At 42.6% G+C, this 18650-nt stretch overlaps 1 protein-coding gene across 5 annotated transcripts; it reads left to right on the top strand.

The window, feature by feature from the left end:
• The first annotated feature begins 1861 nt into the window (after positions 1-1861).
• LOC109897675 (protein regulator of cytokinesis 1) lies at positions 1862-18645 on the top strand. Of its 5 annotated transcripts, XM_031832961.1 has the most exons (16): positions 1862-2008; positions 2703-2835; positions 3071-3193; positions 3629-3862; positions 6359-6529; positions 11588-11737; positions 12225-12372; positions 12662-12798; positions 12988-13083; positions 13263-13409; positions 14090-14200; positions 14808-14921; positions 15294-15452; positions 16921-16958; positions 17064-17121; positions 17436-18645. In XM_031832961.1, exons 1-15 carry the CDS (start codon positions 1998-2000, stop codon positions 17071-17073), a joined length of 1782 nt encoding a protein of 593 aa, XP_031688821.1. In that variant the 5' UTR covers positions 1862-1997; the 3' UTR covers positions 17074-17121; positions 17436-18645. The 5 variants fall into 5 exon arrangements, with proteins under 5 accessions (XP_031688821.1, XP_020347770.1, XP_020347771.1 ...); XM_020492181.2 differs by lacking the exon at positions 17064-17121; XM_031832962.1 differs by lacking the exon at positions 17064-17121 and having other exon boundaries at positions 1892-2008; positions 11588-11668; positions 17436-18563.
• The last annotated feature ends 5 nt before the right edge of the window (positions 18646-18650 follow it).

An 18650-nucleotide genomic window follows, 5' to 3' on the forward strand; every position in this document is an offset into this window, starting at 1 on the left:
AAGGGTAGTGCGTACGGCCCAGTACATCACTGGGGCCAAGCTTCCTGCCATCCAAGACCTATATAATAGGCGGTGTCAGAGGAAAGCCCATACAATTGTCAGAGAGTCCAGTCCCCCAAGTTATAGACTGTTTTCTCTGCTACTACACGGCAAGCAGTACCGGAGCACCAAGTCTAGGACCAAAAGTCTACTCAACAACTCCTACCCCCAAGCCATTAGACTGCAGAATTTTTTTTAATCCCCCCCCCCCCCCCCCCCCCCCCCCGGACAATTTACATTGACCCCCCCCCCCCCCCCTCCGACTCGGGACCGGTGCCCCCTGTATATAGCTGCGTTATTGTTATTCTTATTGTGTTACTTTTTATTATTACTTTTTATTTTAGTATACTTGGTAAATATTTTCTTCTTCTTGAGCTGCACTGTTGGTTAAGGGCTTGTAAAGTAAGCATTTCACGGTAAAGTCTACACTTGTTGTTTTTGACGCATGTGACTAATAAAGTTTGATTTGATTTGACTGTCTACTGTAGTTCTATGTCATCACATTTAAAATGATACTCCAGAGAAAATCAGGTAGCCTTAAACGTGTTTATGTTTCGACTTCATTGAACATGTCGTCACATTCTGAGTTGCATCATCTTGCTCCTGACTCGCAATAAACTATATGCTTTGCAAATGCTGCACTTCTTAGAAAATCAGTGAGTGGAATGGAAACAAACAATGGAAACACTAGTCTATCATGAGTATAGACAATGGAAACACTAATCTATAATCAGTAAAGACAATGGAAACTCGAATAAATCATGAGTAAAGACAATGGAAACACGAATCTATCATGAGTATAGACAATGGAAACACTAATCTATCATGAGTAAAGATAATGGAAACACAAATCTATCATGAGTAAAGACAATGGAAACACGAATCTATCATGAGTATAGACAATGGAAACACTAATCTATCATGAGTATAGACAATGGAAACATTAGTCTATCATGAGTAAAGAATGGAAACACAAATCTATCATGAGTAAAGACAATGGAAACACAAATATATCATGAGTAAAGAATGGAAACACTAGTCTATCATGAGTATAGACAATGGAAACATTAGTCTATCATGAGTAAAGAATGGAAACACTAATCTATAATGAGTAAAGAATGGAAACACTAGTCTATAATGAGTAAAGAATGGAAACACTAATCTATAATGAGTAAAGAATGGAAACACTAATCTATAATGAGTAAAGAATGGAAACACTAATCTATAATGAGTAAAGAATGGAAACACTAGTCTATAATGAGTAAAGAATGGAAACACTAGTCTATAATGAGTAAAGAATGGAAACACTAGTCTATAATGAGTAAAGAATGGAAACACTAGTCTATCATGAGTAAAGAAGGAGCAGAGGAGTGGCGGCAATCATTATTTTTCCTCTGTTATCATGCTCTACCTTCAATCTCCTCCTCGGTCTGATCACTTCAATAGATGATAAAAAGGGAACCAATCTCAGGTCAGTTTTGGGGCGTATGCCTATACTGGTTTGGAAACAGTTCTGAAACAAAGGGTACGGCAGGTCTTAATCCCTTTTAGTTTCATTTAGAGTGTAAATTACAGTAGTTAGTTAGTGCACAGGCTTAGACATATATTCAAGTAAAAATGACTATTCATATTATAACTATAGCAGCTAATATATGTTATTTTCAGGTAATAAAATATTCAGCTATGATTGCTGTCCCCTCAATAATAAAAATCAAAGGTGAGCTCTTCAAGTCGTCAAACGCTGTGGCCACGCCCACAGAAAGCAGTTTATTGACGTATTCTCCATATCGGCCAATAGAAAGCGAGGCCACGTTTCGGTGCAGAATTTGAACAGAGTCGCAGACGGCAAAACGACGCTTGGACACAGATAGCAACCTTTCATTTGTTGTATTGTGTTAAAAGAGACGTATTTAGTTAAAGGTAACACGTTTTTTTTTTATCCCCGGTGGAACGTAACCATGAGGAGAAGGTTAGTCCCCCAAAATTGTGTGTGTGGATGATGTCCTTGACTGTTGTTAACGTTAGCTAGCTAGCTAACTAATATTGAGAGCTAGCATAGCATAATAAACAACGTTACATAAAGGAATGCTGGCACACAGTACTTCAGTAGCTAACGTTATCCCGTCTGTAATAACTAGCATTAGTTACGCCACCGTTACTACTGTAGAACCTAGTTAACTTTATCTGGCTAGCTAAATTGGGCTACACGGCTAACTAACCGTTTGGTAATCGCCTTAACTTGATATTAAAAATGATAAGCTGCCATAACTAGTCAGCTAACGTTACTGTAAAGTATGTAAAGATGAGCTAACGTTATATAAACATGTTTTTAAATACAATGGATAGTGTAACTAGATGGACTGTTTTGGCAACTCAATTAACGTAGTTGACTAACCTGTTTAGCCTGCCAAGAGGAATGTCAATCAACCAGCTACCGATCAGACAAAATGTCCATGACAACTTGGCTACAGTAGCTACGTGTCACCTGACACCGTCGAGAACCTGCTCAGTTACTCTGATGATCAACAACAAGCACTGCAATGCACACAAAATAATATATGGAGAGTGTGAACCTAATCTGTACACTTTCCTATAGTTGCAGGCTGCAGCATTCATAACACATTTGTGACATGCTTTCACCTGCTTAAAATTTTCCTCTACAGTGAAGTCCATGCTGCAGAATCTGTGGCATGTCTGAATCGAGCCCTTCACCAGTTGAAGGACATCTGGGAAGAAATAGGCATTCCAGAGGACCAGCGACTACAGAGGACGGATGTAGTCAAGAAACATATCAAAGTGAGTATGGGGTTCTTTCCAAAAGATGATTACGGTAGTTTGCTAGCCTGCTACTCTGTTTGTGCTGCCTTGTGGCTTACTAAACTCCCTTGGTCATTGCCATGCATTGTTGTGACAATGACCATAGTAGTTGACAAATGGCAAGACAGTACCAAAATGAGCTGGTCACAGGACGGTAAATTCACTTATTAACCAATTGAGTGTCTTTTGACCTGTGTGTGTTCTATTCTACTAGGGCTTGCTGGACATGATGATCGCAGAGGAGGACAGTTTAAGGAAGAGATTGATGAGCAGCATAGAGTCCTGTCGCAAAGAGCTGGATGTTCTGTGTACTGAGCTTCAACTATCCCCCTTTGAGGTCCACTTCTCTCTTGACTTGAGTTAAGCTTATTCCTTCTAGCTACTAGTGGAGCAATGAGCCTAAGGAGTGCATATCCAGATTTTTGTATTTTGAGGTAACAAACTCGTGAAAAATATGATTTTTTTGAATCCAAATTGGTACACGCAATATTGTTACAGTAAAGATATTTTACTTGTATCTTTTGCTATGTGACCTGGATTTGTTTTAAACTATAGAAATGAAGGATTCTAGCTTTATTACCTCAAATAATTTTCATTGTGCTCCTGAATTACTTTGTGTGCGCCTACATCTTCCAAATTAGGCTCACATGTGCTCCTCGTAGAAAAAGGTCAGTGTAGAGCCATGTGTTACTTCATTATCCTAATGTTTCTTCATTATCCTAATGTTTCAGCTTGTTGATGTTCCTTTCAACCCGTCTCGATGTGTCTATAGGAGGACGAGGGGAGAACGATGCTGCAGCTGGAGAAGGACATTCGGTCACGGCTGGAGATGATGATGAAACAGAAGAGTCAGAGGGTTAAAGACCTGAAGACTCTGTACAAGCAGGACCGGGAGCTGTGTGACATCATGTGTTCAGTTCCTTTCTGTATCGACATGGACTCTGTCCCATCCCTGGATCAGCTGGACAGCTACCACTCCTACCTGAATGATCTCACTAAAGAGAAGGTACGTCTGCTGCATCATCCTTCGTGGTTAGCCGAAGGTAGCCTAGTGGTTAATGGCGTTGGGCCAGTAGCCGAACGGTCACTGTTTTGAATCACCGAGCTGACTAGGTTAAAAATCTGTCTGTGTCCTTGAGCAAGGCACTTAACCATAATTGCTCATGGAAGTCGCTCTGGATAAGAACGTCTGCTAAATGACTAAAATATAAAAGTAAAATGAACAATTTATGGCCCTAAGAATAGTATGATGTACAATAGACATAGGAAAGTGGGCCTGTCCACTTAAGCACAGCAAACCCAATATACACAGATTTCTTTTAGATTAATTTGAGAATTGCAGCGCTGTATGTTTGAAGAGGCATGAAGTGATACAATTCGGATTCATATTTAATAGTGCTGAGCGATTAACCAATATTTCTGTAGTTTTTTGGTTTTTAACTTCTTATGGCTGGGGGCAGTATTGAGTAGCTTGGATGAATAAGGTGCCCAGAGTAAACTGCCTGCTACTCAGTCCCAGTTGCTAATATTTGCATATTTTTAGTATATTTGGATAGAAAACACTCTGAAGTTTCTAAAATTGTTTGAATGATGTCTGAGTATAACAGAACTCGTATGGCAGGCAAAAACCTGAGAAAAAAATCCAACCAGGAAGTGGGAAATCTGAGGTTAGTTGTTTTTCCAACTCATTCCCTATTGAAGATACAGTGGGATATTGGTCATGTTGCACTTCCTAAGGCTAACCACTAGATGTCAACAGTCTTTAGAAACTTGTTTGAAGCTTCTACTGTAAAGGAGGGGCTCATACGGTCTCTTTGAGTTAGTGGTCTGGCAGAGTGCCACAAGCTCGTGACGCTCGTTCAAGTGAGAGGTAGCTCGCGTTCCATTGTTTTTCTACAGACAAAGGAATTCTCCGGTTGGAACATTATTGAAGATTTATGTTAAAAACTTCCTAAAGATTGATTCTATACATCGTTTGACATGTTTCTACGGACTGTAACGGAACTTTTTGACATTTCGTGTGCTCCTAGTGAATGCGCTTCGTGAGGTTGGATTTGTTTACAAAACGTGCTAACAAAAGTAGCTATTTGGAGATAAATGATGGACATTATTGAACAACACAAACATTTATTGTGGAACTGGGATTCCTGGGAGTGCATTCTGATGAAAATCATCAAAGGTAAGTGAATATTTATAATGTTATTTCTGACTTCTGTTGACTGCACAATATGGTGGATATCTTTTTGGCTTGTTTGGTTTCTGAGTGCCGTACTCTGATTATTGCATGGTTTACTTTTTCCGTAAAGCTTTTTTGAAATCTGACACAGCGGTTGCATTAAGGAGAAGTGTATCTAAAGTTCCATGCACAACACTTGTATTTTCATCAACATTTATTATGAGAATTTCTGTAAATTGATGTGGCTCTCTGCAAAATCACCAGATGTTTTTGGAAGGAACTACTGAACATAACGCGCCAAAGTATACTGCAATTTTTTTTAAATATAAATGTGAACTTTATCGAACAACACATATTGTGTAACATGAAGTCCTACGAGTGTCATCTGATGAAGATCATCAAAGGTTAGTGATTCATTCTATCTCTCTTTCTGATTTTTGTGACTCTTCTCTTTGGCTGGAAAAATGGCTGTGTTTTTCTGTGACTTGGCTCTGACCTAACATAATCGTTTGGTGCTTTCGCCGTAAAGACGATTTGAAATCGGACACTGTGGTGGGATTAACAAGAAGTGTATCTTTAAAATGGTGTGAAATACTTCTATATTTGAGGAATTTTAATTATGGGATTTCTCTTTTTGATTTTGGCGCCCTGCACTTTCACTGGCTGTTGTCATATCGATCCCGTTAGCGGGATCTCAGCCCTAAGAAGTTTTAAACAACAAATTGACTGACATGGGTTCAATTATTTTAATTCCATTTCGTAATATTTTTTTTCTATGAGCTTAGTTTTCCTGGGTTGGCATGGTTACAAATGGTCTGCGGTTGTGAGGCAGGTTGGACGTACTGCCAAATTCTCTAAAACAACTTTGGAGGTGGCTTATGGTAGAGAAATTAACATTACATTATCTGGCAACAGCTCTGGTGGAATGTCCTGCAGTCAGCATGCCAATTGAACGCTCCCTCAACTTTAGACATCTGTGGCATTGTGTTGTGTGACAAAACTGAACATGTTAAGTGGCCTTTTATTGCCCCCAGCACAAGGTGCACCTGTGTAATGATCATGCTGTTTTAATCAGCTTCTTGATATGCCACACCTGTCAGGTGGATGGATTATCTTGGCAAAGGAGAAATGCTCACTAACAGGAATGTAAATACATTTGCGCACAACAATGGAGAAATAAGCTTTTTGTGTGTATGGAACATTTCTGTGATCTTTTATTTTCAGCTCTTGAAACATGTGACCAACACTTTAAATGTTGCATTTTATATGTTCATTCTGACAATCTTTGTGTAAGTTGAGATTTATGCTCTTCATTGTATGTTCCAGGATCGTCGCCACAGTGAGTTTGTGGGTATGAAGCGTCAGATCATTGTGTGTATGGAGGAGCTGGACCAGCTGCCAGACACCAGCTTTGAGAGGGACGTGGTGTGTGAGGACGAGGAGGCCTTCTGTCTGTCCAGCGACAACATCACAGCTCTCCAACTGCTGCTGGGACAGGTGAGACCTGGGCAAACAGCCCTTTTCATGTACATTCACAATTTCCTGTTATTTTCTGTCAGAATGCTTCATTTATTAAAGATGTGCCATATTGATTACAATGGCGCAGAAGAAGAGGCTGATGTTCCACGTGTCCCCAACCTATTGTGTGTTTTTTTTTTTTGCGTTGTTAATAACTTATTTTGTGCATAATGTTGCCGCTACCGTTTCTTATGACCAAAAATAACTTCTGGACATCAGGACAGCGATTTACTCATCACTGGCAGAATCCTTTTTTTTCCTTTAACGAGTCCGACGTGAACGATATACTGCTTTCTCGGGAACAGGCCCAAATCCCTGTGATTTGCGTGAAGAGGAGGCGGAGAAAAGGGGACCACGGGGCGGGCTGCCTTTGGAGAATTTGTAGGCGACCGAATAAACCCCCACTTCCTTCCATTCTGCTAGCAAACATGCAATGTTTGGAGAATAAAATCAATGAACTACGAGGAAGATTAAACTACCAACTGGACATTCAAAACTGTAATATCTTGTGCTTCACGGAGTCGTGGCTGAATGACGACACAATCAACATACAGCTGGCTGGTTATACGCTGTACCGGCAGGATAGAACAGCGGCGTCTGGTAAGACGAGGGTATCCTCAACACGGACCCCTCGGGTGCTCGGGACCAAAAAAAGCCGATACCGATTAATCGGTCGATTTATTTTTATATATTTGTAATAATGACAATTACAACAATACTGAATGAACACTTATTTTAACTTAATATAATACATCAATAAAATCAATTTAGCCTCAAATAAATAATGACATTTGGTTGAAATAATGCAAAAACAGTGTTGGAGAAGAAAGTAAAAGTGCAATATGTGCCATGTAAGAAAGCTAACGTTTCAGTTCCTTGTTCAGAACATGAGAACATATGAAAGCTGTTGGTTCCTTTTAACATGAGACTTCAATATTCCCAGGTAAGAAGTTTTAGGTTGTAGTTATTATAGGACTATTTCTCTCTATACGATTTGTATTTCATATACCTTTGACTATTGGATGTTCTTATAGGCACTTTAGTATTGCCGGTGTAACAGTATAGCTTCCATCCCTCTCCTCGCTCCTACCTGGACTCGAACCAGGAACACATCGACAACAGCCACCCTCAAAGCAGCATTACCAATGCAGAGCAAGGGGAACAACTACTCCAAGTCTCAGAGCGAGTGATGTTTGAACCGCTATTAGCGCGCACCCCGCTAACTAGCTAGCCATTTCACATCGATTACACAAGCCTAATCTCGGGAGTTGATAGGCTTGAAGTTATAAACAGCTCAATGCTTGAAGCATTGCGAAGAGCTGCTTACAAAAAGCACATAAGTGCTGTTTGAATGAATGCTTACAAGCCTGCTGGTGCCTACCACTGCTCTATCAAATCATAGACTTAGTTATAACATAACACACAGAAATATGAGCCTCAGGTCATTAATGTGGTTGAATCCAGAAACTATCATCTCGAAAACAAGAAGTTTTTTCTTTCAGTGAAATACGGAACCGTTCCATATTTTATCTAACGGGTGGCATCCATAAGTCTAAATATTCCTGTTACATTGCACAACCTTCAATGTTATGTCATAATTACGTAAAATGCTGGCAAATTAGTTCGTAAAGAGCCAGGCGGCCCAGACTGTTGCATATACCCTGACTCTGCGTGCAATGAACGCAAGAGAAGTGACACAATTTCACCTGGTTAATATTGCCTGCTAACCTTCTTTTAGATAAATATGCAGGTTTAAAAAAAATATATTTCTGTATATTGATTTTAAGAAAGGGATTGATGTTTATGGTTAGGTACACATTGGAGCAACGACAGTCCTTTTTCGCGAATGCGCACTGCATCGATTATATGCAACGCAGGACACGCTAGGTAAACTATTAATATCATCAACCATGTGTAGTGATAACTAGTGAGTATGATTGATTGTTTTTTTATACGATACGTTTAATGCTAGATAGCAACTTACCTTGGCTTCTTACTGCATTCACGTAACAGGCAGGCTCCTCGTGAGGCAGGTGGTTAGAGTGTTGGACTAGTTAACCGTAAGGTTGCAAGTTCAAACCCCCGAGCTGACAAGGTAAAAATCAGTCGTTCTGCCCCTGAACAGGCAGTTAACCCACCGTTCCTAGGCCGTCATTGAAAATAAGAATTTGTTCTAAACTGACTTGCCTCGTTAAATAAAGATGTTAAAAAAAAAACGCGCAAATCGGCGTCCAAATATACCGATTTCCGATTGTTACGAAAACTTGAAATCGGCCCTAATGGATCGGCCATTCCGATTAATCGGTCGACCTCTACTACAGAGGGAAGTGCGAACGGCCCAGTACATCACTGGGGCCAAGTTTCCTGCCATTCGGGACATCTATACCAGGCGGTGTCAGAGGAAGGCCCTAAAAACTGTCCAACTCCAGCCGCCCTACTCATAGACTTTTCTCTCTGCTACAACATGGCAAGTGGTACCGGATCGCCAAGAGGCTTCTAAACAGCTTCTACCCCCCCCCAAGCCATAAGACTCCTGAACATCTAATCAAATGGCTAAACAGACTATTTTCACCCCCCCCCCCCTCTCTTTTACACCTCTGCTACCCTCTGTTATCATCTATGCATAGTCACTTAATAACTCTACCTACATGTACATATTACCTCAACTAACCGGTGCTCCCGCACATAGACTCTGTACCGGTACCCCCCTGTATATAGACTCTGTACCGGTACCCTCCCTGTATATAGACTCCACATAGACTCTGTACCGGTACCCCCCTGTATATAGACTCCACATAGACTCTGTACCAGTACCCCCCCTGTGTATAGTCTCCACATTGACTCTGTACCGGTACCCCCCTGTATATAGACTCCACATAGACTCTGTACCGGTACCCCCCTGTATATAGACTCTGTACCGGTACCCCCCTGTATATAGACTCCACATAGACTCTGTACCAGTACCCCCCTGTGTATAGTCTCCACATTGACTCTGTACCGGTACCCCCCTGTGTATAGTCTCCACATTGACTCTGTACCGGTACCCCCCTGTGTATAGTCTCCACATTGACTCTGTACCAGTACCCCCCTGTGTATAGTCTCCACATTGACTCTGTACCAGTACCCCCCTGTGTATAGTCTCCACATAGACTCTGTACCAGTACCCCCCTGTGTATAGTCTCCACATAGACTCTGTACCAGTACCCCCCTGTGTATAGCCTCCACATAGACTCTGTACCAGTACCCCCCTGTGTATAGCCTCCACATAGACTCTGTACCAGTACCCCCCTGTGTATAGTCTCCACATAGACTCTGTACCAGTACCCCCCTGTGTATAGTCTCCACATAGACTCTGTACCAGTACCCCCCTGTGTATAGTCTCCACATAGACTCTGTACCAGTACCCCCCTGTGTATAGTCTCCACATAGACTCTGTACCAGTACCCCCCTGTGTATAGTCTCCACATAGACTCTGTACCGGTACCCCCTGTGTATAGACTCCACATAGACTCTGTACCTGTACCGCCCTGTGTATAGTCTCCACATAGACTCTGTACCAGTACCCCCCTGTGTATAGTCTCCACATAGACTCTGTACCAGTACCCCCCTGTGTATAGTCTCCACATTGACTCTGTACCAGTACCGCCCTGTGTATAGTCTCCACATAGACTCTGTACCAGTACCCCCCTGTGTATAGTCTCCACATAGACTCTGTACCAGTACCCCCCTGTGTATAGTCTCCACATAGACTCTGTACCAGTACCCCCCTGTGTATAGTCTCCACATTGACTCTGTACCAGTACCCCCCTGTGTATAGTCTCCACATAGACTCTGTACCAGTACCCCCCTGTGTATAGTCTCCACATAGACTCTGTACCAGTACCCCCCTGTGTATAGTCTCCACATAGACTCTGTACCGGTACCCCCCTGTGTATAGCCTCCACATAGACTCTGTACCGGTACCCCCCTGTGTATAGTCTCCACATAGACTCTGTACCAGTACCGCCCTGTGTATAGTCTCCACATAGACTCTGTACCAGTACCCCCCTGTGTATAGTCTCCACATAGACTCTGTACCAGTACCGCCCTGTGTATAGTCTCCACATAGACTCTGTACCAGTACCCCCTGTATATAGTCTCCACATAGACTCTGTACCAGTACCCCCCTGTATATAGACTCTGTACCAGTACCCCCCTGTGTATAGACTCTGTACCAGTACCCCCCTGTGTATAGTCTCGCTATTGTTATTTTACTGCTGCTTTTTAATTACTTGTTACTTTTATTTTTTATTCTTATCCATATTTTTTTAACTGCATTGTTGTTTAGGGACTCGTAAGTAAACATTTCACTGTGAGGTCTACACTGTTGTTTAGGGACTCGTAAGTAAACATTTCACTGTGAGGTCTACACTGTTGTTTAGGGACTCGTAAGTAAACATTTCACTGTGAGGTCTACACTGTTGTTTAGGGACTCGTAAGTAAACATTTCACTGTAAGGTCTACACTGTTGTTTAGGGACTCGTAAGTAAACATTTCACTGTGAGGTCTACACTGTTGTTTAGGGACTCGTAAGTAAACATTTCACTGTGAGGTCTACACTGTTGTTTAGGGACTCGTAAGTAAACATTTCACTGTGAGGTCTACACTTGTGACTAATAAAATGTGATATTGTAAGAGCAATTTCTGACTCTTTTTTTAGGCTTGCGTTTTAGTTTAAACTTTCTCTTGGGATGGTTTCACTCTTGTTGGGTGGTATTTGATACATCTACATAATGATCAGATAAATGTTTACAAATGTAACACAGAAGCCCATCCTGTCAATCAAAACAACACTTATTTAACCAGGCAAGTCAGTTAAGAACAAATTCTTATTTTCAATGAACAGTGGGTTAACTGCCTGTTCAGGGGCAGAACGACAGATTTGTACCTTGTCAGCTCGGGGATTTGAACTTGCAACCTTCCGGTTACTAGTCCAACGCTCTAACCACTAGGCTACCCTGCCGCCCCTGACCATACTTATTGTTGTGTTATTCTCAGCTGGAGGATCGCAAGACGGAGAACGAGCTAGTGTGTAGCTCCTACCGCGCTAAGATCCAGGAGCTGTGGGAGAGGCTGCAGGTGCCCCAGGAGGAGAGAGCTTGCATGTCAGAACACATGGTCCAGTCCAGGACGAAGAACATGGATGCTGTGAGTTTAACATTTAAGGTTGAATTCCTGGACTGGACCATGTGTTCTGACATACATTTTTACGGTTGCAAAATTATTTGGTGAATTTCCCAAAATTCGAAATTTTGGTTGGGGGGGATTCTGGTTTTCCTGCTTATTCTCTCCTGATTCCAGGAATCTTCTCACCAGGATTTCTGGGAAACTAGGGAATTATGGGGAAGTTACTGGAATTTTGCAACCCTACATAATTCTTGTTTGGTGGGTCCTGTAAAGTAGAAACAAAGTGGAGGAACCTCCAGCACTGTGCTATACCTATCCAGACCCTTATTACAATTTTTATTTATTTTTTACATTTTGCATTTGCAAGGACTGCCTTTCAGAATGCCTATGACAAACCCTAGGACCAACTTTATTTACCATGAGTAATGAATATGTTGGGAAATCTTACTCACCTGAGTGAATGTTCTGAATTGAATGAATCAGTAAGTTTTGTATCCCTGCTACCCAGTTACAAGCTGAGTGCCGGCGTCTGGAGCAGCTGAAGATCAAGAACATGAGCAATGTGGTGGAAGCCATCAGGGCTGAGGTGGCTCTGCTCTGGGAGAAGTGTTTCTACAGCCTGGAGCAGAGACAAGCCTTCACACCCTACTATGGTGGTCAGTTGTTGTTTGTAAATACAGTATCGTAGTTATGTATTTTGATTGGAATTGTACTACTGGGTTGCTCATGAAACCTGGCCCCTGTTATGACTGTAATGTACCGGGTGGTGTTCATTTGGTACATCGCAAAGAAACATTTTGCAAATGAATATGGTGTTTCTTATTAGACAGTCCAGGTCGTCCCCGCCTTGTTTGTCAGTTGTCTTCCATTTTGGTGACCAATGAACACAACCCTGGTTGTCCGACTGAGATTGATAAATAACACACTGATATTTTATTCCCTCAGACGACTACACTGAGGAGATGCTGAACTTACACCAGGAGGAGCTGCTGAGTCTGAAGAAGCACTACGAGGACCACAGGGAGCTGTTTGAAGGAGTAACCAGGTGGCAAGACAGCTGGACTCTGTTCCTACAACTGGAGGTGAGCACTTTTTAGTGAGAAATATGATTTCAAATCTTTAATCTCAGTCTGTTTTGTGTATATGGTGTCCGTGACATCACCTTCCATCTGTCATCACGCTGAACCCCAACCCTTCACTTTTCCATCTGACTCACGAGTGTGTTTCTCAAGTGACTGTATTTGTCAAGATCATGGTTGAATTCTCCACAGAAAAAGGCAACGGATCCTTCTAGATTTAACAACCGAGGGGGGAACCTTCTTAAAGAGGAGAAGCAGAGGGCCGAGCTGCAGAAAAGCCTGCCGAAGGTGAGGCTAAGTAGTGTTCTTCAGATTGTCATGTTAATTGGTTATATATCTCTACCCACAGGCTCTCTGACCTGAATAGCTGTTCTATATTTCTGTGTTTTTATTTTTTATTGTGACACCTCAGGGGCCATTTAAAGAGGGGCACATTAACTTGAAACATGTTCTCTCGTGTGTTCCAGTTGGAGAAGAGCCTGAAGACCCAGATAGACCTCTGGGAGGAGGAGCAGTACAGAGAGTTCCTGGTTAACGGACAACGGTTCCTCCACTATGTACAGGAGCAGTGGGAACTACTGCGGCTGGAGAAGGAGAGAGAGAAGAATGAGAGAGTAAGATGAGACAAAACGGCCCTTTTTAGATGAGACAAAACGGCCCTTTTTAGATGAGACAAAACGGCCCTTTTTAGATGAGACAAAACGGCCCTTTTTAGATGAGACAAAACGGCCCTTTTTAGATGAGACAAAACGGCCCTTTTTAGATGAGACAAAACGGCCCTTTTTAGATGAGACAAAACGGCCCTTTTTAGATGAGACAAAACGGCCCTTTTTAGATGAGACAAAACGGCCCTTTTTAGATGAGACAAAACGGCCCTTTTTAGATGAGACAAAACGGCCCTTTTTAGATGAGACAAAACGGCCCTTTTTAGATGAGACAAAACGGCCCCTTTTCGACGATTTTAGATGAGACAAAACGGCCCCGTTTCGACGATTTTAGATGAGACAAAACGAACCTGTTTGGGCGCTTTTAATGTGCTTCCTTCCTCCCTTTGAGGCAATCACTGATCTCACTTGATTAGAATGACTTCAGTCTCATCAATGTCTGTCTCCTCGACACAGCTTACCCCAATCATGTCTTAATCAGATCAGTGATTTATTCTAGGAAGGGGGGGGGGGGGGGTTGCGATGACAAACACACACATCTTAACTACGGACTATTTCCAGTGTTTTTCTAGTAAAGAGTGAATCTGGTTCCCATGAGAAATACTGACTGTGATCTGTGAAACAAACAGCAACTGAAGAAGAACCAGCAGATAGAACAAGACATGCTGTATGGTACTGCTCAACGAACCCCCTCCAAAAGACGCCTTGCAGAGACCCCTACGCCTGGCAAAGCAAGAAAGGTAAACCAGTTGATTTGACACCAATGCGGTTGTTTTTGGGATAAAATTAAAGCCAGTATGGGAGGGGGTTGGGGGGGGTGCTGTGGGATTAATTCAAGATAATTTTTGAAGTAGGGTTTCAGATGTTTATGGAAGATGGGAAGAGACTGCTGCTGTCCTAGCTTCAGGGGGAAGCTGGTTACACTATTGGGGTGACAAGACCGAGAAGCGCTTGGACTGGGCTGACTGGCCTCACGTAGGGATGGGTGGGAGGGCAAAGAGATCATTGATTGGCTTGGGATGTTGGGTTTGAGCAGAGCCTAACGGTAGTGAGGGGCAGTTCCTCCTCAACAACCATAATGTCTTGTCTGGGTTAAAAACTACGACCCGGAATGTCTAGTCTGGGTTAAAAAACTACGACCCGGAATGTCTAGTCTGGGTTAAAAAACCACGACCCGGAATGTCTAGTCTGGGTTAAAAAACCACGACCCGGAATGTCTAGTCTGGGTTAAAAAACCACGACCCGGAATGTCTAGTCTGGGTTAAAAAACTACGACCCGGAAAGTCTAGTCTGGGTTAAAAAACTACGACCCGGAATGTGTGAATTGTCGTTTTCTCCTTTCCCCAGCTGAATGCCACTAGCAGTATCTCCAGTTCTACTCCTAACAGCACCTTCCGCTCTGCCTTCGGCGGAACCATGTGCCAGTCGCCGGTCCTCAGGCCACCTATGTCTGCCAGCAAGGTTAGTACACACACACACACACAGAGTCCCTGGTCCTCAGACCACCTACAACTGTCAGCATGGTTAGTACACAGAGTCCCCGGTCCTCAGACCAGACTGTCAGCATGGTTAGTACACAGAATCCCCGTGCCTCAGACCAGACTGTCAGCATGGTCGGATCCCCTTATGATTATCACCGACAGTGTTTGTTTTTCCTTGTCATCTCATAAGGATCCAGTCTCAATAACAGCCATGTTGAGTCAGTTGAAGAGGGGAAACATGGTAACAACATGAGACTCATAGCATGCTTAAAACGAGTAACAGACCCTATTATACCCGTCTGCTTCACATTAAGTGTTAGAGAACACTAACACCCCTCCCCCTCCCTCCCAGATTCCTCTGAGGACCCCTGGTCGTGTTGGAAGAACCCCCCACACAGTGGAACGCAACAAGGAGAACGTCTCCCACCTGAACGGCACGGCACTGAGAACCCCTGCCTCGCGATGTAACATCACCGTTAACTCTGTGGCCAGCACCTATTCGGAATTTTCGGTAATTTCCCTAGGTCATCACCTACCGGCCAAATCATAAACCCAGCAACACACAATCCAGTCAGAGATACGTGGCTATGTATGTCTGTACAGTGAGAGAATTGCACCAGTCTTATACACTTAAAGGAAAGATTCACACATTTTTCGATGTTAAATTGTTTTTGTGCAATCGATTTACCTGGGTATCGGCGTTCAAGCAGGTAGAAATCTGTCCTGTATTAACGTACCACAGTGATGGTCTCTCTCTACACTGGAAGTTAATAGGAAGTCTCTCACTACACAGGAAGTTAATAGGAAGTCTCTCTCTCACTACACTGGAAGTTAATAGGAAGTCTCTCTCTCTACACAGGAAGTTAATAGGAAGTCTCTCTCTCTACAGAGGAAGTTAATAGGAAGTCCCTCTCTACAGAGGAAGTTAATAGGAAGTCTCTCTCCCTCTCTACAGAGGAAGTTAATAGGAAGTCTCTCTCCCTCTCTACAGAGGAAGTTAATAGGAAGTCTCTCTCTCACTACACTGGAAGTTAATAGGAAGTCTCTCTCTCTCTACACTGGAAGTTAATAGGAAGTCTCTCTCTCTCTACACAGGAAGTTAATAGGAAGTCTCTCTCTCACTACACAGGAAGTTAATAGGAAGTCTCTCTCTCACTACACTGGAAGTTAATAGGAAGTCTCTCTCTCACTACACTGGAAGTTAATAGGAAGTCTCTCTCTCTACACAGGAAGTTAATAGGAAGTCTCTCTCTCACTACACTGGAAGTTAATAGGAAGTCTCTCTCTCACTACACTGGAAGTTAATAGGAAGTCTCTCTCACTACACTGGAAGTTAATAGGAAGTCTCTCTCTCACTACACTGGAAGTTAATAGGAAGTCTCTCTCTCTACACTGGAAGTTAATAGGAAGTCTCTCTCTCTACACAGGAAGTTAATAGGAAGTCTCTCTCTCTACACAGGAAGTTAATAGGAAGTCTCTCTCTCTACACAGGAAGTTAATAGGAAGTCTCTCTCTCTACACAGGAAGTTAATAGGAATACAACGTTTAGATCATTAAAACGTCTATCATACATGTCAGATTTCAATACTGGCTGATGTCATAACTAGGGAAGATGTCTTCCCTCCAATAAGACAATCCTATTTTTTTTGCTATATTGTTTAATCGGGCTCCCGAGTGGTGCAGCTGTCGAATGTACTGCGTCTCAGAGTTGTCACCAAAGTCCCTGGTTCGAATCCAGGCTGTATCACATCCGGCCGTGATTGGGAGTCCCATAGGGCGGCCGCACAATTGGCCCAGCATTGCCGGGGTAGGCCGTCATTGTAAATAAGAATTTGGTTCTTAACTGACTTGCCTAGATAAATAAACATTTGACACTAAATTAGAGGAATATGTGGTTTTAGGTGAATTTTTCCTTTAAGTGAAAGCAAGCTGTCATGAATAGACGGTCAGAGGAAATCTAACTCTACATTCTATTTTAGAAGGATTTTGTCAACATTGAATCCACCGCCATTACCAGGTCTGTATGAATGGACATTTTTACTTAACACCGTAACAATCAGTGAGGCTCACCATGCTAAGTTGCTAACCAAGGTTGCATGCTGAAGTTATGCCTACTTTTTAGCTTTGACTAACGGAGTGTAACCGAGAGTCCAGTCCGGTCCAGTTGGCCTAACCATCTTGTGAGGAACAATATTCACATTGAAGATCAAACATACACTGTTGAACTGGGCTGTGTTGCTGGGTTTTCATATTGACTTTTATCACAAGGTTTTTAGTTAAACTATTGTCACCTGTCTTCTATCTCTTCACATTTATAATAACCTCCTGGGATTGTTTTTTTTTTGCACACTGCACAGGAAGTTAAAGGGGATGTTCTACTCACCTTCTCCAAGACAGATTTTCCTTCCTGTGTTTTGTCCTCATGTAACGTACAGGACCAGTATGTACCGCATGTATGTTTTTGTATTAGTAACTTTTTATTCTCCTCCTCCAGCGAGATCTCTCAAAAGCTTCCAAATCTAATGTCAAGACAGGACATCTGAACTCTACTGGCACTCGTCTCTGAGCTGAAGGATCAGACAGAACCACACCTGACCCTGAATCATCTGACTGAATTTCACGGTTTCTGTCCGGGTCCATTTCTGCATGTCCAGATGAAGGGAATCTGTTAACACCTACTGAATGTAACTGCAATGAGAACAGGAACTTGCACCCCTCTCTGAGTCTCTCAGCTCAAATGTTATTCTAGCACTGCTGAGGTTTCACTTGTCGTCATCTCTGAGGGCTCTGAACTACTACCGTGATCCTCCATCTCTCGGAGGGCTCTGAACTACTACCGTGATCCTCCATCTCTCTGAGGGCTCTGAACTACTACCGTGATCCTCCATCTCTCTGAGGGCTCTGAACTACTACCGTGATCCTCCATCTCTCTGAGGGCTCTGAACAACTACCGTGATCCTGAATCCTCCATCTCTCTGAACGACTACCGCGATACTGAATCCTCCATCTCACTGAGGGCTCTGAACTACTGCCGTGATCCTCCAGCTCTCTGAGGGCTCTGAACGACTACCGTGATCCTGAATCCTCCTTCTCTGAACGACTACCGTGGTCCTGAATCCTCCGAACTACTACCGTGATCCTCCATCTCTCTGAGGGCTCTGAACGACTACCGTGATCCTGAATCCTCCTTCTCTGAACGACTACCGTGATCCTGAATCCTCCATCTCTCTGAGGGCTCTGAACTATACTTTCTGGCCTCAGGTCTTCCCAGTTTATATTGTCTGTGTACCATTTCTACATGGAGATGTCAACACCTACTGAATGTACTGAACTCTACTCATTTGTCCGAAGATTTGTATTATATTAATTCTTCTCGATTTTTAAGCTTCTCTGATCTATGAGCTGAATGAAATGTTGGGAGGACTTGCTAGACCTATGGAAAAACAGTTTTCCTTCAACTTTTAACATCCTCTATATAACACTTTTTTTTTTTATCATCCATGTTGGTAGTAGAGTACATTTGTGTACTTCTTATGGGGGCTTGTAGCAAATGATGATCATTCTGTCATATAAACATTGGCTTTACACTACATTTTCAGTCACCTTTTCGATTTTGGGGGGGGGGGGGGGGGGATCGCAAAGGCATACTCCTTGACTGTTGGTGATTTGCAAACCGTAATTAAATATTTCCAAATGAGCATCCATTTCT

This window comes from Oncorhynchus kisutch, linkage group LG10 (assembly GCF_002021735.2).
Source record: "Oncorhynchus kisutch isolate 150728-3 linkage group LG10, Okis_V2, whole genome shotgun sequence".
In the NCBI taxonomy this organism is placed as follows: domain Eukaryota; kingdom Metazoa; phylum Chordata; class Actinopteri; order Salmoniformes; family Salmonidae; genus Oncorhynchus; species Oncorhynchus kisutch.